At 41.5% G+C, this 22,398-nt stretch overlaps 2 protein-coding genes across 5 annotated transcripts; one reads left to right on the top strand and one right to left on the bottom strand.

Moving 5' to 3' along the window:
- Positions 1-4,380: 4,380 nt before the first annotated feature.
- On the top strand, positions 4,381-6,657 carry gtf3ab (general transcription factor IIIA, b). 2 transcript variants are annotated; one of them, XM_058376674.1, is made up of 9 exons: positions 4,381-4,514; positions 4,589-4,683; positions 4,765-4,861; positions 5,440-5,528; positions 5,604-5,677; positions 5,758-5,841; positions 5,911-6,143; positions 6,224-6,277; positions 6,454-6,657. In XM_058376674.1, the coding sequence occupies exons 1-9, from the start codon at positions 4,398-4,400 to the stop codon at positions 6,574-6,576; spliced, it is 966 nt and encodes a 321-aa protein (XP_058232657.1). In that variant the 5' UTR covers positions 4,381-4,397; the 3' UTR covers positions 6,577-6,657. The 2 variants fall into 2 exon arrangements, with proteins under 2 accessions (XP_058232657.1, XP_058232656.1); XM_058376673.1 differs by having other exon boundaries at positions 5,758-6,143.
- lnx2a (ligand of numb-protein X 2a) lies at positions 4,381-22,384 on the bottom strand. 3 transcript variants are annotated; one of them, XR_009203313.1, is made up of 12 exons: positions 20,321-22,070; positions 19,257-19,714; positions 15,421-15,653; positions 14,614-14,751; positions 14,148-14,347; positions 13,389-13,772; positions 12,097-12,279; positions 11,312-11,489; positions 10,388-10,613; positions 8,980-9,138; positions 8,019-8,230; positions 4,381-4,511 (listed from the first exon to the last, which is right to left on the bottom strand). XR_009203313.1 is itself a non-coding variant. In XM_058376672.1 (11 exons), exons 2-11 carry the CDS (start codon positions 19,658-19,660, stop codon positions 8,095-8,097), a joined length of 2,241 nt encoding a protein of 746 aa, XP_058232655.1. In that variant the 5' UTR covers positions 19,661-19,714; positions 22,179-22,384; the 3' UTR covers positions 7,355-8,094. The 3 variants fall into 3 exon arrangements, 2 of the variants coding, with proteins under 2 accessions (XP_058232655.1, XP_058232654.1); XM_058376672.1 differs by lacking the exons at positions 4,381-4,511; positions 20,321-22,070 and adding an exon at positions 22,179-22,384 and having other exon boundaries at positions 7,355-8,230; XM_058376671.1 differs by lacking the exon at positions 4,381-4,511 and having other exon boundaries at positions 7,355-8,230.
- Positions 22,385-22,398: the final 14 nt, after the last annotated feature.

Raw genomic sequence — 22,398 nt, 5'->3', positions numbered from 1 at the left:
TAGGCAGGTGGTCATAATGTTATGCCTGATCAGTGTATCTGAATCATATCATAAGAGGTTAAAGAGAAGCAGTGCGTGGGCAATGCTAGATATTCCCACATCTAGTCACCAATGATCTCATGTCACCGAAAGTTGCCAACATTCACGTGGAATTGAATGATCTAATTTGCTGTATGTGTGAAAGTGTTGATTCAACAACCGCTTGAATAATGACAACAGTCCTGGCTTTCATTCAAATGATGGGTTTATATTATTGTACTGACAGGAACATGTATGACGGACAATGTGCTATATAATCTAACGCTAAAAATCAACAGATTTTAAAACATGCTAGAATTTTAACAAGAATGTATAATTATTGATATATTGAAGTTTTACTGTAAGGATTTTATGTTTATGTAACAGGGCAGGAGTTTCCAGTATTTAAAGCCAGTAATTTGTCCCCCATGTGAAAGTCTTCAGTCTTCTCCAGTTTCTCTGGAAAAAACATGACAAGCTGTATTTTTTTTCATTATTAATTTCAAAAGAAACTAAAGGAACACAGGTGAGAAAAAAGTCTTATTTATTTGTTTAGTAGTGATGATAAAACTGTCGCACAGAATTTCCACAAATGGTTAAACAGCATGAAGTGTTCAACTGCAATTTCATTTATAGAAAAATAGTCCACTTCAGGGTAATAACAGTTAATGCTGCATCCTACAACCACATCATTCTTGATTATTTTCCTGTAACAGCACATCCCCAGCTGTTTTATTTCTTATATATAATTGCAGTCCAGCTATAAAGTGCAGAACACAGATTGGACAGATTGTGTAACATGGGCTTGAACGCGTGGCACGTGACTCAGTTCTCCCAGCAGTGCTAGAGGAGCCGAGAGGCACTGACTCATAAGCAGTTACTGATTGAATAAAGCAAGAGTAAATAGACTCAAGGGAAGAGAAGAGGCTGAGGGGGGAGATGTGGGGTTGTGCTGGGGAGTGGATGAAAGCAGTCATGGAGTACGAGCTCCTTAATCATGCCTGCTTGACACTCACAGATTGAGGCCGTCAAGCAGCGAGGCAGCCATATCGACCTCGCGTTACATATTAACCACGGCAACAAGCAAACACGCAAGATTAGGTGATAGGAAGATGAGACATCATGGTGTCTTGTCTTCTTCATTCGTATTTCGTATATGGTCCCTCTCTAGCGTCTGTCACTATTCTTCTATCATCTGGTGTGGTGATAGAATGTACAAGAAGCCAAAGGGCTGAGGTGAAGGTTTGACCGAGAGCCTTGTTGTTTTGAAACACACACTATGAATTAAACTCCAGCACTGGCCAAGAGCCAGTGTTTGTCTTTTTTTCTTTGCTTGTTGCTGGTTATCAGTGCAGAGCCATGGTCATTCAGATACAGAGACAGTTTTATTGATCCTGTCCACAGAAGGGTTGGGACACTGCAGGACCGGATGGGCAGGAGGACGAGGAAAGGCGGGGATTAGATAGCAGGAAGGCTGACTACAATGTTATTGTTTGGCTTGCAAGGTGAATACGCACAATTACGGCATGACTAGAACACATGAAAATGACGTCCGGGTTTCCGGGAGCAATTTGAAATGGAAAATGTTAGGCTACAAGCTGAAATAGCTAAAGCTACAGTCAAACTACTCTGTCGATGAAGCAGCAAGTTGCAAAGAAAAACTAACTACACTGAACTGTGTGTGTGGGGGGGGGCATTTTGATTTTATTGTGCAGCTAATTTATTGTGAAATTGACAGGTCTCACTTTACTTTCATTTCTGAAAATCTCTAACTAGCTAGTTGGTGGAAAACAATAGTGAGGTACCGGACAAGCAACAATATTTTGAATATATCTCAGCTACTGCTCCACATTTTAGCATTGCTACTTATAGCTAGCTAGCTACTCCATTACACTGCATTTTACATCAGAATTAACTGTTGGAGTTTATAAAACACCTCAGTGTTAATTTTTTTTAAAAATCCTTCAGTCAAAAAGCTGACCATAAAACTCCACGCCAAAATAAATGCAATTTCCTAATGGAAACAAATGCACATGGTCCAAAGCTGACTAAACCTGATGCAGGTGTGTGCAAAAGTTAACACACCCCCAGATCCATTTTAAGTGTATCTAAAGATATTTGCAGTTATAAAAAATATAATATATTAGATTAAATCTATTAGATTATCTAGCAGTTCTTCTTGAAGGTTCTATTATAACTCTGCCTGAATTTATACTCTGCCTTACTTATAGTCAAGTCTACAGAATGAAAATCTCATTCTAAAACTATTGTTTAAGTCATTTTGCCTTTTGGATTATGCTCAAATGAATTTCTTTCAACATCAATGTGGGTTTGCTTTTGTACTGAACTGTACCTCAGCTCACGTGACCAAAACATCATCTACTCCGACTAACTCTCCTATATAATCTTTACTTTTGAGATTAAAACAGAGCTTCGTAATATTCACCCTATCTTGTTATCTCGAAAATAAAAACATTTCTTTCATAAACGGTGATGATCTATGTATATATATTACGGCATGGGTGAACAGGGTGTACTTGGTGTATCGTGATTTTTATATTCGTTTATCTGCATTATTTATGCACTTTATTATCATTATCATTATAACCATCAGTCGTGCAGTTGACTCGGGTTGAGGGACATCGAAAGATATCATGAGTCACCGAAGAGATATAAAGCTGATACACAGGGCTGTTTTCGGACTTTATGACAGAAAAGAATAGCACACGGCTGCTGTAAATCAGACTTATCATAAACTTTACCAGTTATCGATAAACCAGGATTGTGTATCATAAATTCTGTGTATATATGTGTGTGGGTGTTGTGTATTATTAATTGATCATGAATGGCAGTCCTTCAGACACAGACAGACACATTTCAGGAGCCAGTTTTGACAGTTTAATACCTTCCATCAATCTTTGTCAGACTAGCCCAAAGACCTTCATCCCCAATCGCATAGTTTTACAGGCCAGCGGCTATAAAGAGGGTAGTTCAGGCTAACACAGATAAAATGCTGTGCTAAATCAGACGGTTTTGCTCAGTTATGTCCACATTATATTTGACATTATTTTACATATCGTATTCATTCCATTTTCCAGTGCCAAGTTCATTTTTCTAGTTTTCTCGTCTATCTATTAAGTTATGTCATTATCAAGAGATAAATGTTTTCATTGTGTTGTCTCTTGATACTGAGAAGCCTACGCATGAGTCTCTCACACAAATTCATACCGAGGAGAGATATAGTGATTAAAGTGTTAAAGCATTAAAGTGGAGGTTGTAAGAACTCAAATAATTAAGCCAAAATTGTAGGTTTCTGCAATATTACAAATGTAAACACAGGCATTTATGGCATTTCTTTGTTACAGTTATACACATACACTACACGGCCAAAAGTTGTGGGAACAGTTTGGGGATGACCCCTTCCTGTTCCAACACGACTGCGCACCAGTGCACAAAGCAAGGTCCATAAAGACATGGATGAGCGAGTTAGGTGTGGAGGAACTTCACAAAGTCCTGATCTCAACTTGACAGAACACCTTTGGGATGAATTAGAGTGGAGACTGCAAGCCAGACCTTCTCGTCCAACATCAGTGCCTGACCTCACAAATGCTCTTCTAGTGGAATGGTCAAAAATTCCCATAAACACACTCCTGAACCTTGTGGAAATCCTTCCCAGAAGAGCTGAAGCTGTTATAGCTGTAAAGGGCGGGACAACTCCATATTACATTCATGTGCATGTAAAGACAGACGTCCCAGTACTGGTCTGGCTCACAGTCTCCACTCTAATTCATCCCAAAGGTTGTGCTGAAACACACCACCTGAATTCAATGATTTGGAGGAGTGTCCCAAAACTTTTGACATTATAACTTTTGACTTTATAACTTTTGACTTTTTATTTATTTATTTATTTATTTTTTTTAACATAAACACGTAAAAAAGTGTATAGAAAAACGAAAAAACACAAATATAACTGAGTTCCATGGCGTTGTTATCCAGCTGAACATTTTATACCTCTCGCGTGGAAGCACGGGTAACGTCGGTTAATGCTAATTAGGAATGACCCATAATTGGTTACAGTTGCTTATAATTAGACTCGTCCAAATGCTTTCTAGTTTTCTTTTTTTTTTTATATATATTTTAACCGTACTTTAATTACGAGCGGCATATGTAATACATCTCCATATCTACATGTCGAGCCGTGTACTTATTTTGTCTGCGCTAAATGCAGCTCCGTCCTCCCTGGGTGATAATGGTACAGTCCACGGTTAATAAAAAAGGCACCAAAAGGACGCTTGTCCGTCGTACGGCGAAAAAAGTTAATTGATGTGCCACCGACGGGAAAGAAAGAAAGAAAATCGAGTGAATTCATCGTGAATAAAATGGGAGAACGTTTCAAAGATCCGACTAAGAACTTCGTGTGCTCCTTCTTCAACTGCAAGGCTTCATTTTCCAAGTCCTGGAAGCTGGAAGCTCATTACTGCAAACACACCGGGCTGGTAAGAGACAAAACAGACAAGTAAACAGCAATTCACAGACCACTTTCTCTCATGCTTTTGTCTTCATACTTTAGAGACCTTTCGCATGTGATAGCTGTGATAAAAGTTTTTGCACCCGCTACCAGCTGACCAGGCACAATCTGAGCCACAGTGGGAAGAAGCCGTACCAGTGAGTCCTTCTGTACACATCACCATCTTCCTCTATTATAATCATGATGAGCTTCATTAACTGTGTACACTCAATCTGCAGATGTTTAGTGGATGGATGTTCTGAGGGCTTTACCAGTACTGCAGGGTTAAAGAACCATGTTGAACGTGTGCACCAGCACAAGGAGACGCACTATGTGGTGAGTATAGTGAGCCATACAAACATCTGAGAACCCATGTCCTTTCTGAAAAGGAAGATAAGGGTTTGTAGGAATCAAACGCAACTAAAGCTCCACTTTTAATGTGCACTGAGTGAATTCACTTATGCTGAGATGAGTTAGGCCACAGGTTCCCAACCCTGGTCCTGGAGAAAATGTCACCTGATCACTAGTCAATTAATTACCAGCCCTTCCTGAGTGGGAGATGTTTGAGCAAGAAAAATGCTAACTTGTGCACATGGTGATTTAAGTTTACTCCAATGTTCCTGGTGTAACAAGTTTACCTGTTTTAATATTAGTGAAATCATTGAATTTCTCTTTACATTAACCTGACCCTTCCTATAGTTCAAAATAAATTGGCAGCTAGTTCTTTTTCTTTCCTAAAATGCAAACACCAATGAACACTGGTCCTGTGCAAAGTTTAACAAGCTGATTAAAGTTGTTTTGACACTGTCATGATTTTCTTTCTTTCTTCCTAAAAATGGCAAATTGTAATCGTTAAACTCTGCACCATGTGAAGAGCTTTCCTAATTTATTTTTTTTTGCCCATTTTTGTTCAGTGTGACCATGAGGGTTGTTTGAAAGCCTTCCATAAGAATAACCAGCTGAAGTCTCACAAATGTGAGCACATGAACCAGCTACCGTTCGAGTAAGTAAGGACTGATTGTACCTACGCTTCTCGTTTCTCACCTGCATGTTGATTTGCTCAACTGAACTCTTACAGATGTCAATATGAGGGCTGTGGGAAGAAGTATGCGACCTCTAAAAAGCTGCAGAAACATGAGAAAGTGCATGATGGTAAGGTTCAAATAAAAACAATTATAAAAGCCCTTGTGTTTAATTACTCTGTTTATATTATCCTAATGTTGAACCCGTAGGTTATCCGTGTGCTGAAGAGGGCTGTACCTTCCAGGGAAGAACGTGGACTGAGTATCAGGCACACAGGAAAGCGGAGCACAGAGGTAACCTGCTCCATCTGAGGAAATCTTGTGATCTTGTGTTTTTGAGTTATAATCTGCTTCTATATGCAGAGATTCTGCAGTGTGACAGCTGTACCAAGGTTTTCCATAATGCCTGGTTCCTAAAGAAACACAAACTCCATGTCCACATGGGTGTACGCCGTGTCTTCAAGTGCACCAAGGAGGGATGTCTGAAAACCTACTCAACCCATTTCAACCTCCAGAATCATATTCTTTCCTTCCATGAGGGCAAGCGCTCCTTCATCTGCTCTCATGACGGCTGTGGGAAAGCGTTCGCCATGGAGGTGAGAAACGGTTCCGAAACGGAGGTGACGAGTGGTTTGGGCTTTGAGTTTTAAAAAGAATCTTTCCTTTGCGTTCACAGGAGAGTCTGAAGAGACATGCTGTAGTCCATGACCCTCAGAAGAAAAAGATGCAGGTAAACCTCAGTGAGATTAAGTACTTCTGGATTTTACCCTCTTCTCTTCATCTGCTGCATCTCTTGATTAGTGTGGATGAGAAGTAAAGAATAGAGTACATCCCGTTTAAAGAAAATAATCCACAATGTTAAGCACAAATGTAAAATGTATTTAATTTTTCCCTTTCTACCCTCAGAAGGCCAAAAAAGGACAGAAGAAAAAGAAGAAACCCAAGGCGAACGTTTCGAATGCCTCTGAACTGTCTGCACAGCTGAAACATCTCTCTCTAAACCAGTCCAGGTCCCAGAACGTGCCCTGAATCTCATGCAGTCAGTGAGAACTTCCTCGTTCGTCGACTCTACCTTCACTATCCCGCATAATTCCATTTAAAAAAAAAAAAAAAAAAAACACTATTAAATACTCACTTCTCTGCACCTCTGTTTTTTGTGGTAAATTTATTTGTTCGGATGGTGAAATGACCTGGGTCTGTAGACTGGGACTGTACTTCTGATGTCCAGTCTGTTTCTTATAACAGCTTGAATGTGTATCTTCACTGTTCATTTGTAACTGAAGTGACTTTGATGGGTCCTGTTTGACAAAGTGACTCGGATCTGTGTCTCTTTGGTTTTTCCTGCTTCCGACACACACTGACTGTTCACTCGCTGTTTAATATCCCACACCCTTGCTGGGTGCTATTTTAATGAGATACTCCAGTGGTGTTCAGCTGTCTTGTAAAGTGTGTGGTTCTAAAACTAGTGCAAGTCATAACTTGGTGTTCTCACACCTGCTAACCTTATTCTACAGGATAAATGTTCTTTTAGCTGCTCCCAGTTCAGGGTAGCCACAGCGCATCATTTCGTCCACATGTCTCGGTTTAGTCTAGGTCAGGGGTGTCCAATCTTATCCAGAAAGGGCCGGTGTGGGTGCAGGTTTTCATTCCAACTGAGCAGAAGCCACACCTGAGTCTACTGAAAGCCAAGATCAGTTGATTTAGGCAGTTGGAATCAGGCGTAGCTTCTGCTTGGTTGGAATGAAAACCTGCACCCACACCGGCCCTTTCTGGATAAGATTGGACACCCTAGGTCTAGGTTTTATGCCTGGATGCCCTCCCTGATGCTACCCTCCTGTTTTAGCTAGGCTTGGGATTGGTACTAAGAGTTGACTCTTCAATGGGTGGGTTAGCTCCCTGCCTGGGAATCGAACCTGGGCTGTGGTGATAAAAGTGCAGGATCCTGCCATGTTTGCATGGGATTAATTTTTTTTTCTTTTACCTGTGAGATTGTGCTTAGTGAACTGTAAGTTGTCTCTCTTTTTTTTTTTTTCATTGCTGAGGGCTGATAATCTTGGTGAAAAAACCAGGTCAGATGACACTTGGCCAAATGTGACTCGTGTAGGCTTTCGTAAATTGACTCAACTCTAAGCTGTGGCCACACGCCCGCACTGCAAACACTGAGCTTTATCACGCACGTGTCTCTGGGAAAGATTTATTTATTAAACACCTGTACACATACACATATTCAAACATCCTCACTTGTATTCACCCTCACTCACACACACACACACACGAGATAGAGATAACATTTACATATAAAACCCCTGGCAGGGTGGAGTCATGAGAAGGCCTTAAGGCTGCTTTCCAGAGGGGCGGGGCTTCCCTCATGGGCGTGGCAGGGTTCTCTAAGGCCAGGTTGTGTTTTTTTTTTTTTTTTTCTTTTCTTTTCTTTCAGCATCGAGTGAAGCATTCAAGTTTTTGAGACTCACACTGACACTATGGCATCCGTGGCAGAGCAGAAGGGACACAGGAATGATAAAACGCTTGGATGCGAGGACGGAGAGACTACGCCAGGCTACCAGGCCAGGAGATGACGGTGAGCGCCACCCGACTGCGCTGCTCCTTTAGCATGGGCACAAGGGCCGAGTGACTCATACCCGCTGTGGGAAGTCCGTTCACTGCCACGATCATGTCACCACACCTGAGGACAGAGACAGGAATAAGATCCACCAATAAGCTATGATCACTGTGTCAGAGAAAACTATACACTGACATGTTTAACTTAATACAAAATTTATTTAGATTAAATACAGGTGCTTTTGAAAGTCGCTTGAAAAAAACAAAGCACTGTGATGCATCTGCTAATCTTTATTCATTCATCTTTAGTAGAATACTGGTCTGTTTTCCAGTGTTTTCCCTAATAAAATCACGAAGGAAAGAAAACCCTTCACATTTCAATCTGAATACATCTGAAAATGAATAAATTGTATTTTCTCCATACTTTGGTAAAAAGGAGCTCAGCTTGTGATCTCATGAAACAGATTTTCGCAGTGCAAATGAACACACAGACCCTGCATGCTAATCTAGCTAGCTAATTTAGCTCATGTTTGTGAAGAACACAATCATTGTAAGGTTTTCATTTTTTACAGCTTCGGTAAGTTTTAAAAATGAAAATAATGGGATACGATGACGCAATTCGAGACTGCAAATTGTGTAAATCCCATTTCTGTTAATAAATAAATAAATAACTAAATAGAAGAGCTAGCAAGCTAGTAATCACTAGTAATGAACATTTTAGCTAGCTATTTGTCATTTTAATGAGGTATAGAAATGTCATTTTATTAGTTACTTAGACATTTAAAAACACAAAAGTAATTGCATAAAGAAAGTACTGTTCACTGCTCGTGTTTAATAGAAGTAAGAAGGTAACGTGTTGGATGTCGGACTCACTTCAGGCGGCCGTCGTAATAGGCAGGAGTCCCTAATACTATAGTCTTGATGAAAAATGCCTGGTTGATGTGGTTGTCCTCATAACCGCCCACGATGCTGAAGCCCCAGCTACCAGGGTGACTCCGGCGCAGGACGATTTCGTGACTACTGTTCAGGTAGCTGAAAATAACAAAGAGTAAATAATGATACATGATTTTCACACTAATCATTTTTATGAGAAACAAACACTCCGTATGGGTGAAGCAGAAGAAACCGATGCTGCCTCACAGCACCTGTGGGTCCACCTTAAGCTCAGGTCACTATCCACATGATCTCCATGAACATCTGGAGATCTACATGATCTACGTCTGCACAGGTTTCCTCCATTTTGCAGTTTCTTGTGCAGGTAGCTGTGATGAGGTGTGGATATGTGTGTGTGTGTGTGTGTGTATATGCCTGGAGCCCAGAGAAAGCAGGGGAGAAGGGGAAATGTCATTGATTTCATTGCGGTTGCTATTTAACTCACAAACAGAACGCTTTTTCTAGGTGCTCGCGCTCAGACAGAGCAGGGATCCTGTGAGGTGAAGATACATAATCCAATGACGAGACATTTTGGGATTTTGAAAATCATGCAATTTCAGGAAGCATTTCAGAAGGAAGGATTCGGAGCGCAAGAGGCTGAAAAGTAGAGATGAATGTCAGGTCCATAGATGGTCAAAGAAGAAGGGACAGCTGCGGACGGCAAGGAGGGGGGTGTGAAGGAAGACTGGATGGAGGTGATTTGGCACAACGACACGAGAAAGGAAGGAGACGGACAGATGCAGAGGAGAGGGGGATTGCGGAAGAGAAGCACAGTGAATAAGTGAGACGGAAGAGACTGAAAGCCCTCTGTGTCCCAGCCTCATAAGGAGAGATTGTGATTTTACTACACGGCAGTTTCAGCTGACGAACAACTCGTGCGCACACTGATGCGTAATCCCTTGGCCTAAATCTCAAACACGTGACTTGCGTTCCTCGAGGCTCCGTAATCAGAATAGCTCCACTTCCTCGTCTCGTCTCTGTACCGTCCTTTGTCTGTGATGACACTCTGTTAAGGACACGAGGAATAAGGAGGTGAACTTAAAACCCCACACGCTCATGGCTCTCTGCCACGCCGCTCTCCCTGGTGTCATTTTATTCGGATCGCTGCTCACCGAGGCCAGGTAGCTATTTTTACAGCATCCCTGAAGAACAATGGTTACCGGTCTGAAAATAGAAAGTGTTTTGAAAAAGCACATCCTGTTAAAAGCAGTCGTGGATCTGTGTCTTCCGTGCTTTGGGGACCAGATAAGCTAAAAGCAGCTCGATTCATCTTCCTCACTCTTCTAAAAGCTCCCAGGAGATTTTACATTGCATTCTTTTATTAAGCCAACAGGAAGTGAAGCCTTACCTGGGCAGACCCAGCCACATGACCCAGGACGGTGACCAGCTGGCGTCGTAGTCGCTCTCGTGGTGAGGCAGAAGGCCCTCGTCCTGCCCCGGCTCGTCCACCATGCTCACCTCCAGCGCCCGCAGCTGCACCGAGCACGAGGCGGCGCTGGATTTCAGCGTGCCCACTGCGTCACTGTGGCTCAGGGATGTCAAGTCCTGACCGTTGATGCTCAGCAGCACGTCTCCTGAGCACACAGTGAAGTGAAGGTTAATGAGGCGAGTTTAAAGACACGCGCAGCAGAGAGAGGCCTTCGCATGGAAAACATTATCAGCACGACCTCTCCACTTAATCATAGTGTTATTTGTTATTTTATTATTATCTCAAGTATATTTCAGGTACTTCTGCTTTACTTACACTCGGTGGCAAAATTATTGGCACCCTCTTTAAAAAAAAAAAAGGTGAGGGACTAATAAATGACTGTATGAAATAAATTTCAACCACAAATTGTCCTAACTACTTATTTAAATTCTTATGACAGCCTTTTTTTAAATATGTTTTTCCCTACAGACAATATAATAATTCTAGAGCTGACCCTATTTATTTTAATATGGGTATTATATTTATTTTTTATTATTTAGTTGATTTTATTATTATATTATTATTTATATAAATTTTTATTATTATTTTTAAATGTATAACATGTATTATTATTATTATTATTATTATTATTATTATTATATGCAATCTATAAAAATCTACTCCTTTAAAAAAAAAAACCTCGTGATTTGCAATATATCTGATATCTGTGGACTACAACAGACTGCAGCTTTAAAGACATTCATGCGATCTTAGAAGTTTCGTTTGTAATCTGTTTGCTAAAATTGGGAGGGAAATAATAATGATCAGACATCCAGAGAAGACGTGAGAGGTGTTGTCACTGACCCCGCTTGATTCTTCCGTCCCGTGACAGGCAGCCATGCGGTTGGACGCTCGTGACGAAGATGGGCAGCTCGCCGCTCTTACTCCCCCGCCCCCCAGCCACGGTCATTCCCAGCGATTCTTGTGGCTCCTTCTTCACAGTGATGTGTTTTTCCTTGCAGGTGACACACTGAGAGAGGTCCTAACACCAATATATATATATATACAATCAAAACAAGCAAGTCTTTGTAGAGAGGAAGCAGGAATTATTTCAATACAGAACACAGCCTGAAGACATCTCAAGTTACCCATTGCAGGTTTATTTATATAACTGCACATCCTAAAATGTTTTATTCCTCTTAGAAAACAAGTTCATGGAGGACAACATGGAATGATGTATGCTGTGGGATCAGTGATCTTCTCTCTGCGTCATTTCTTTTATGTTACCCATCATCATGGGTGTCCTAGCATCCTAACAGATCTCACATTTTCACATCATAGCAATTCTAAATCTGAAACTCCATAGAATTGTTTTATGACATGATTTTAGCCTCCAACAGCAAAATCATACAATCAATAAAAACGCTCCAGCAGCGTAAATCCGGATTAAGATGTTACTCCTGCTGTCTTTGGAGTCTCAGTACTGCTCCTTCCACACCATCACTCACTCAATCATTGATCCATCCAATAGGAGTCATTAATTACTACTGAGGACAAAGTCGAGGCTGCTGTAATAGAGAGAGCTGCGACTGTCTAACACAATCTACCACTGGAATCTGCAATGTCCACAAACACACACACACACTCACCCTGTATGTAGAAGAGCGGCTGAGCTGAAGGTTGGGTGTGGGATTTGGCACAGCCGTGTGGTGCGCCGGAGGCAGGAAGTGTTCATGGCACCAGCTATCACGGGCTGAACCCGAGCCCGTGTGTACAGCCATGGTCTGCTTGCCAGGCCTGCTGATCAGCAGATTCACTCTCTCTCCACTGGCCTGAAGTGATACAGTAACCACAACGGCATCATCAGTGTCAAATGCTATTTAATGCTTTAATGCCAAACCACTGACATGGTGGCTTTTGCCAAGTGTAACCTCACAGACTCTAGCTTCTGTCCCTTTGAGCTCAGGAAAACATTTAATAATGCTTAAGCAAGACTCAATCAGGAGAGAGTTATTTAAAGATCTTTTTTTAATCCCATTTGCCACCCACTGGCTAGTTCTCCATGATCACATGACAGTTACCCACCAGGAGAGTGAACACATGCTTCCTTTAGAACCACAATAAACACATTTTCCATATTAAAAATGGCAAGCAGTATAGAAACATGATTGACAGTTGTGTAGGTGTTACAAACTCTCTGATATTAATGGACACTCTCTGGAAACCCCGCCCCCATTTCGTTTAGGATGTGGAGAACATTCATGTGGAATAAAAATCTGTGTAACAATTCATTTTAATCATTAGAACAGCAGACACATTCAAACAGCTGGAGCAGATCTGGGGCGAAATGTTAATTCTGTAATCGTAAAATTTATTGCTATTTTTTGTGCACGGCTGTATAAAACGTGACATCGAGCTAGCGCTTTTAGAGCAGTTTCACAGGTGGTGACGATGAGTTCAGCCAAGAAGTGACGGTTATTTTCAGGAGTTAGAAGTTCTCTGCAATTCCAGCTTGTTGTCGAAAAATGACTTTATAAATATTATACAAAGCTTTTGTCCTGATTAATAAGTATGGCATCTAGGATTCAAATCCGGTGTGGGAAAGTGCTGTGGGATTTTAGTGCATTACATTCTCTGCATTAGTGATGTTTGGTTTTTTCTCTCTCTCTTTATCCACTTCCTTTTCCCATCTCCATAAATGGCCTTCCTCAAGAAAGTAAAAAGAAAGTAAAACATGGACACACTTGTGTCATTTCTGTTGTATCCTGATCCCAGATCCCACTCCTGATACACCTGTATACCTCTACACTGAATATTTAGAAAGGAAATATCTCAGTTTTGTGAAAGCGAAACTCTGTGTTGTAGGATTCTTTATAAAAGTTCTTCCAGAGAGTAAAAATAAACATTTTAACCAGCTGATTATTCACATTTCTCTCTCTACCTGTATAATCTGTGCAGCTTGCTCAGGTGTGCCGTGCCTCAGGTCATGCTCGTTCACGGCCAGCACTCTGTCGTTGCTGTGCAGCCGTCCGTCCTTGGCAGCTAAACCCCCCTCCAGCAGTTCCAGCACGAACACGCCGGGCTCGTCTGTGCGCCGCACCAGCTTGATGCCCAGCTGTTCGGTAGAGTCCCGCTTGTGCAGGGTGATGCGCAGGCTGCCCGGGCTGCCCTCAGGCACTGCAGGGGCAGGAACAGCGGGCACGGGGGGAGGTCGGGCGCTGCAACGGCGCTCTCTAAGCACGGTAAGCTGTAAGGTGGCACATGGGCGAGCCAGTGTGGAACGGGCGAAGTTATGCGGCGTGTTACTGATGTCTACGTTGTTTACCTGCAGGAAGACGGAAAGCTGCTTGAAACGCAGCTCTGTAACTAAATCAATCAAACACCAGATGCCATTACGAATAGTGATGAAATTTACGACTTGTGCTGTCAGATATACAGGCAATCGGTCACTAAGTAAGACGTTATGCTGACAAGTTCTGTTTATGGAAGAATTAAAGGAGCAGTGTGTGATTTTTCGAGACCTCTGTTACCATTAGGAAACTTGCAGTTATCATAAAAATGTATGTATGAATTGCTTTTTAAGAGGAAAAGCTAAGCTGGCTCATTTCTGGGCCAGAAAAAAACTTATGTGATTAATCGGGTCTAGAAACATTTGAAACATTACTAACTGCACCTTTAAGCTCATGATAACTTTCCTTACCTGTAGAATTTGGTCACCTGCCAGCAGCCTCCCATCTCGAGCAATGACACCGTCACGGTACACCTCCTGGATTACAATGTTTATGAGAGGCGTCTCGTTGCCCCCGACTATACTTATACCCAACTCCACGTAGGGGTTTGAGCGATGAATCTCAATGGTAGTGATCTCGCCTTCGGGCAACGACGGCAACTTTACACAACCTGGCAGGTGGAAACAGTACATCCGTAATTGACTCGGGTGAATAGACATTCGTCTTCATTAACCGCTTTATCCTGGTCAGGGTTGCAGTGGATCCGGGAACACTGGGCTTAAGGTGCGAAATGGAATGCCAGTTCATCACACAGCACCACGGACATACCCACAATCAGACCAACTGCACTTAGAGTTGCTAATCAAGCAATATGTACAGTATATTTCACAGAGATGCAGCATAGAAGAAAACAAACAACAGCGAATATAGTCATACCCTCTTCTGCAGATAAGGGCAGAGACTCAACAAAGTCCCAGCCTGATGATGTGGAGCTGCCGGTGCGGAGAAGGTGGATGCAGGGGTTACTGAGAGGACGCTTTACACGCGGAGGGACACGCTCCAAACCTTGAACACCTAAAGAAACAAGTCTCAGTTTAATACTACACAGACTACCTGTTGTGTTTGAATGTCTCCGTTTTGAGTCTAAAATTCCCACTTCTCACATTCTGTCCTGTGTGATTACGCTGATGTGCTTTTCCCATCCTTACGATCATCTATTGCAGGGTTTCCAAGTGAGGTTTCTGAGGTTTGGACTAAAACTAGTGAATAAAATAACAGCTAATAACCACAGGAACTCAGTAATAAATAAAATAACATGTTTATATAATGGGGGGTTGTATTATCCAACAGTCAGTAAGTTTCCTGAAACAAGGTTTTCAGGACAGAGGAGTTTCTCTGCTCTGTGATTTTTTTTGTCTAATTACCTGAGAGAGAGAGAGAGAGAGAGAGAGAGAGAATAAGAGGAGATTGTAACTGAATGAATGTTTATTTCTGGTAAAACATAAGTAAGAACAGAGATTTGATTCATGGATTTTTCCTCCCATTAAATTGAGCTAAAAACCGTTAAGTATCTCATGTTACATTTTGTTTTGTAATTTTTTATTGCTTTATTTTTATTCTGGATATATAGTTCTGTTCTGCTTATTTCTTTCTGAATGACCTCTTTGATTCTGCTAGACCCATACCACTGGTGGAAAAGTACAGCTCTGGCACCTGGTTAAAAACGGCTGTGAAGTAACTCACTGTCCTCCTCGGTGCTCTCCTCGAAGGCCGGGTTGTCGACACCTCGCTCCTCCGTCCACACGGGCACGTTGCTGCCGCTGCTGCAGGCATTGGAGCCAGCAGGGGGCGGCGATGTGCTCTCCCTCAGCTCACTCTGTGGGGATTTGGAGGCATCGGTCACCATGGTTTTGTCCTCGCATCCTTTAACCTGGCTGCCCTCCAGGACTGCTCTCTGACCCTGTGTCCCAGGACACCTGAACACACGCGCACACACAGATGTTATTCAGTATAGACCAAAACATGATGGTGATAGCTTACCATCATTTTATTATATTATAACTGAGGATGTACATTAAGTAAAATTCACTAACTAGTTTTGTAACCAATTTATGAATTAACTTCAAGCTAAAAAGAACCTAAAACGTCTAAGATGTTCCTATACATATTGTTTTACCTAGTGTTAAGTAAAAAACTAAATGCATTGGGCACTGGGTCTGCGGTGATGTCTCTGTCCACTGGGACATCCCTGATACAGCTCTCCTAAAACAAATTGAGCTAGCTCCTCTCCATTTGTAAGAGCTACTCCAAAGCTCAGATAGAAACGCCTCATTTCCACTGCCTGTACTTACAACCTTGTTCTGTCAGTCACTACCCACACTACCCTTGTAACCACAGAAAAGGACAAGAGGCGTCAATATACCAGCGTATAGAGTTTCAACCGCTAACTGACCTCCTGCTTCACCACAACGTACAGAAACAGCCACGTCATTCGCCACATCCGCTTGTTGTGATCTCTTCAAGTGAGGGGAGAGTCCTTAATCCTGGTATAGGTTATTAAGTATTAAGTATTTTGGGATCTTTTACAAGAGGTTTGAGTTTCGATTTGAGATTTCAAAGCACTTTCCAATTACTGGCTAAAAACCTAGAGTCTAATTTATTATTTTTCTTAATACAGCAATTCTGCTCCAAAATAAATAAGAATCAATTGTTAAAATAAATGTAAGGAAAATTATATTATCAACGATTGCCTTTATGTCTCCTTTAATGATGTTATAAAGGAGGGTTTTAATAATTCCATGCTCTTTTCTTTCTCCGTACAATAATCAGAGCTCAATACGGACAATCCCCTGTGAGCTCTGATGGTTATGAGCTGATTCCAGTACCATGGCTTCAATAAGAGAAAATCCACCACACAGCAGAAGTTATAATAAGCATATAAAAATAATAAATAATAATAAATGGTGTCCTAGAAAGATCATTTGCCAGGAAATAATTTATTTTAGATTTTCTTTCCAAAGGAAGTTCATCTTTTTATAAGGATGCTGGACACTTCCATGTGCTATCAGAGCTACTGAACTAAATTTGTACACAAATGTCCTTTCAAGCTCTAAAAATGACCAACCTACCATTTCATCATGCCAGAGGAAAGCTTTCGTTAGCTCGATGTGAGTAATTCTGTTCCATTTTTCTAAACAAAATATAGAATTATTTCTCGATGATTAAAAGAACAGGAAAGAGCCGACTCAGCAGTTGATATTTGCTATTTTCTAAACATAATATACATTTATTTATCAGCAAGTATTCACAAACAGGTCATTTCCATGAAAAATTGTTAGGCATACATTCAAATCAATCAAGCGAATCACCTTTTCTTTTGATCGTCTCAAGACAAAAGCAGTGTACGTTCATGCAAACTGGACTCTCCCCCCCCACTAAGCATCTTCACTGAATCCAGACTCTAAACTCCACATGCTCAGCCACAGAAGTTTGGCACAATCCACTGGACGATTCTTGCCAACCGTAATCCAAGCCAAACCTGAGCGCGTTCAAGGCACAGCACTCATTTCACAGCGTATCGCTTAATGTTAATCCCGAAAGCCAATCGGCTAATCTGACGACCTAAACCAAGAACTCATGACTCAGGACTAAAACCACAAGTTTACCGCTCACCATAGGCCTGGGTTGCCTTTGGCAGTCTTGCAAAAGAAGTAGCTGAAAAGCTCTCTGGAGTTGAAGTTTCCCAGCATGGCCGCAGAGGACACGGGCACGCAGTCGGCCAACACATTCCTCAAGGGCTCTGCTAATCTCCTGTCACATGACTAAGGGGCAAATAATCCCCCGATGAGATGGCAGATCAGGCCTGGCTTGGCTTCAGTTCCAGAGAAAGCATTTGCATCGATACCTGTCGGATACTTACGCGGCTCAGTGAAGCGTCAGTGCAGAGATCACGTTAAAGGGATACTCTAGAGTTTATTCGACGCATTTTCTATCCACTGTGTGATTAGCACAGAAAAGCAAAAATAAAAACGTTGCAGACTTCTGCTGACTAAGCTTTCAAATACAGTATATGACCAAATGCTTGTGGACTTCTGACCATCACTGTCCATATGTGGTTCTTCCTCAAATTGTTGCCACAAACACGGAAGCATATAATCGTATAGAATGTCTCTGAGGCTCAGACCTGTTCCAGCATGACAATGCCCCTGTGCACAAAGCACAGAGCTCCCTGAAGACACTTTGTGTTAAATTTGTGTTTAGAACATTTTGAGCCTCCTGCTTGAGCCCTGACCTCAACCCCACTGACCACCTTTGGATTTGTCAACATGAGGATTTCTCACCTTAACAGGATTCAGTGTTATACACTGGAGTTATGCCATAGAAGTTTGAGCCATGGTTGTAAATCAGCAGCTGATTAAGATAAATAACTAGTATTAGTCGTATAATTATCATACTTGTATAACTTGTCGTAATTGATTTGTCTAGGCTGTAAGACCCATCCCTGGTGGCGGGACATACAGGGTAATTCTTCCCTCTGTAAAAGTAGTCCTATTTCTATACAAATCTAAAAGTATACAAAAGCAGATGTTTCACACTGACACTGGTGGACTTCGACAACTCCCACTAGAATCGAATAATAAGTAAAAACAGATTCACTATTTCTTTCTCAATACAGGAAATACGTTCAAATATAAAATCTGCACCAAACACACATGCACTGCAGATTATGTGGACAAAGAAAGAGTCGGAAATGCCAGAGTATTCCTCTCTAAGCCGAGGGAGCTGTGTGTACTGTAAATGCTACTTGGTTGTGTGTTGTGTGCTGCTCTGAGTTACAAGCTGAACCTGTGTTTCTGTGGGATTTTATTTGCTGTCTTTTCCTAAAAGTTACAGAAATGTTTCTTTCAAATTTTAATGTGAAATGTGCAGTGATTTTATGATGTGGTAGCTTAGTGGTTAAGGTGTTGGACTACTGATCAGAAGGTTGTGAGTTCTAATTCCAGCTCCACCAAGCTGCCACTGCTGGGCCCCTGAGCAAGGCCCTTAACCCTCAGTTGTTCAGTTGTACAAAAATAAGATAAAAATGTAAGTAGCTCTGGATAAGGGCATCTGCCATATGCCAGAAATGTAAATATATGAGACGTTTATCAGGAAAATGCGACATTTTCAGAGTCAAAGCTGTTAGCAGATGATGCTAAGCGTTGTTATTTAATGTCAGAACCTTTTCATAGAAATTTACCAGCAGAACTGAGGAAAATGTTGTTATTCCTGACAATTCTGTCCGGTTTATGCTGTCAGTGTGCCTTTACATTATGGAAGAAAACAGTATGAAACCATGTTCTAGCTGCCAAAGGGATTAGCTTAAGTGATTAGCTAGTTTGGTTCAGTGTTTTCACTACCTTAAACACTTGCACAGCGAGTGTATAATATGTCAAACATTTAAGTTGCAAGCATATATTCATAAATTCATATTTTCAGAACGTTGCATGGATATCGTTTTTGTAATCTTAACCTTCCCAGATGTTGTAAAATACATTATCAAATGATCTGATAATAATCTTTTCTGAGCGTGTGTGTACCTGTGTTTGAGATGTGCCTCCAGGTCACAGCGTGGCATGCTAAGAGAGCAGACTGGTGTGAGCGGGCACGTGACAGACAGTTTATCCAGCAGTTTATGCACCAGGATACTGGATCGTCGGCAGCCCTGCAGCTGCAGCCTGGCACGATCCAGCGGGCAGAAGTCGCGCTCCTGCAGGAAGCTGCGTAGGCAGCGGGCACAGAACGTGTGGCCGCACGGCGTGTCCAAAGGCTGCACCAGGGGCTGCAGGCAGATGTGACACACCAGGTCATCGTCCACCTCCAGCCTGTAGTTGTACAGGTGGTTCTCCCAGGAGCGGTGGATCTGCCCACACTCTGGACACAGGGCCTCCAGGAGAGCCTCGCTAACCATGCTGGCATCCACACCTTCGCCCAGGCTGCCCATCGCGCCACTCGACACACTCAAACGGCTGCTTATGGGATCGTCCGCTCCATGGGCCTTAGACAGAGCAGGAGAGAGATGAAGTGAGATAAAGACAGCACTCTTACATGTTCTACACTTTCCTTCTCAGAGTGGACTATTCCTTAGTTCTAAAAACAAATCCACTGAATATCCAATACACAGTATCTACATTTAGCCAATACTGACCCCACATACTCTACAGTCCAATACACTCTATCATTTTTTAAATATTTTTTTTTACTGTGTGAGATGCTGATTGACTCGGGATTGAACAACAGACACAAATCACCACTACAGCCGGTGATCTTTTACCTAGCTTGTCAGTTTTATGTATTGGCAGACACTAAAAACACTGATATCGAGTTGGAAAATAAAATAAAATAAAATAAATGGGTCATAAAATAGTCATATAGATGTGTGTACATTTATATGTAATTGAATATACAACTAAATGATAACACTAATAATAATAACAATAATAATAATAATAATAATAATAATAATAATAATAATAACAATACATTGTTTTATATTGTTTATATATTTTATTGACACATTATTAATAATAGCATAAACTGTTGTAAAAACAGGCACTGAGACAATAAAATGAATAGAAAGGCACATAATATTCTATAGACCTACCTTTGTCTCGACAGACACACTCATAGCTCCGAAAATATCACGTAAAAATTCCAAATTGTCATAAAAATACGCTTTTGAGTTTATTACAACCCACTAGTGCACCCGTTCAACTTTCATTAACACCTTAAATAATGACTGACTGCCACTGTGCTGGCTGGAAATGATTCCTTTTGTTAGCTCACGTGTCTCCAAAACAAAGAAGCACTCGCTCGTCTGGAACGTCTCCGATTGCTCAGGATAATCACAGCATCCCGAAAAAAATATGAAATAAATCCCCAAAGCATTTCACAAAACATTACCGGTCACCTGGTCCATTTACACAATATCGATATTGCAAAAGCAAACGACTACGATCTCACTTCAGCTTAACTGTCCAAACCTTTGGCAGCGAGCAGCTAGACAACTGTACCTTCATTCCTCCTTTCTGAGTATCCATGGCAACCAGCATCCGTGGCCACCATCGTGGTTGAAAAAAAAAAAAGAAAAGAAAGAAAGAAAGAAAAACACGGGCCGAGAGTCTGCTGTGTCTTTATCTCTGTGACTGCACGTCTCTGTCTCCTTTATCTTGCAGCTGCATATGCATAATTCATGAGGATACAAGGCTCCTCTGTTCCCATAACAAAGCCTTGTCATCGTCTCATCACATATAAACACACATATACACACACACACACACACACTGTATTCCAAGGACACTTTAATGCATCTGTTGCTCTACATTATTGGAAATGGAGACTGTGAATTGGAATTAAGGAATGAAGATGTAAAAGAAGATGAGGAAGAAGAACACTGCAATGTAGAAAGATGCATGAGCATCGTTGCAGGCTCTAATAATACAGTAACACTAGATGTCTGTGTTTTCAATGTTTTAAGTGTTCCTAATGAGGTAATCGAGCTGCCTGATGGTCCGAGTCATGCATCTTCTTCCTGATTGGATGTGCTGTGTGTGTGTGCTGTGTGTGTGTGTGTGTGTGTCTGCCTGTGCATATATTAATAAATAAATAGAACCCAGCAGTAAATAGCCTAATTCTGTCTGCTGTATGTACATCAAAGAATAGAGATTACATTTCAGAGCATGTTTTCTAATTGAAATTGCTCATCGCTTTTTAAATGTATAAAACCCAGAGAACATAACGGACAGATACCAGTGTTTGTAAATGCTGGTGGTTTATAGTCCACCATATGAGCCATATGAGGCACAAGGACATGGAATCGAAAGTGCATCTTTGTTAGTGAACTGTAAGTCACAAAAAAAGGCAACTCCTGCACAAGACATGACCTAGAAAATCATATATCAGTCAGGTAGGAAGGCTGAAGAGCAAATAAACATCCAAACTTCTGTAATGGTTATATCCATTTGTTTGCCATCAACTCTATCTCTCCCTCTCTCCCTCTCTCTCTCTCTCTCTCTCTGTATTTCTCATGTCATGCTGCTTCTCTGTATACTAGATACATCTTCCTTCTTATTGCCCTTGGCTGATCTGATGATGGTGATGATGTAGATGATGTCAGATTGTCTGAAGATGAGCATCATGTAGGAACCACCATTGAAATGTAGAGATTCCAGGTTTTCCTTTTTTTGGTTTGTTTGTTTTGATTATTGCCAAGTCAGGATATAAATAACGATACCTTGCAGGCATATACAGACACATATATAAAGTGATATGATCATTTTTTCTAACGGAAAATCCTGATATATGACAGTCAGATCTCCTCTCTCATTATTTTATTTTATTTATGGCCGTCGTAAATGTGTCGGCACAGCCTGCACACAGAGACCGTGACGTCTCATTTAACAGCCCCGATCTGATTAATTTTATTAGGAACAACATGCTGAATATGCAGTGTATTATACTACCTTATCGTGCGCTTCCTCCAAGCGATATATTCCTGTCCCGAAAGGGGACGATGTTGAGGATTTCGGTCACATCCGCCGCATCCGTTTCGGTCGCGACAGGTCTCTATGCGTTCCGTGGCTCCGCTGCTCCTCGGGCATGGCCACGCCCCTTATCAACAGCGCTGCACTGTGATTGGACAGCTGCCTCCCCTTTTTTCCCTGCACGGTAGCTTCCAAGGCT

This window comes from Hemibagrus wyckioides, linkage group LG23 (assembly GCF_019097595.1).
Source record: "Hemibagrus wyckioides isolate EC202008001 linkage group LG23, SWU_Hwy_1.0, whole genome shotgun sequence".
Lineage (NCBI taxonomy): Eukaryota > Metazoa > Chordata > Actinopteri > Siluriformes > Bagridae > Hemibagrus > Hemibagrus wyckioides.
This window is presented reverse-complemented; position numbering and strand designations above follow the sequence as displayed.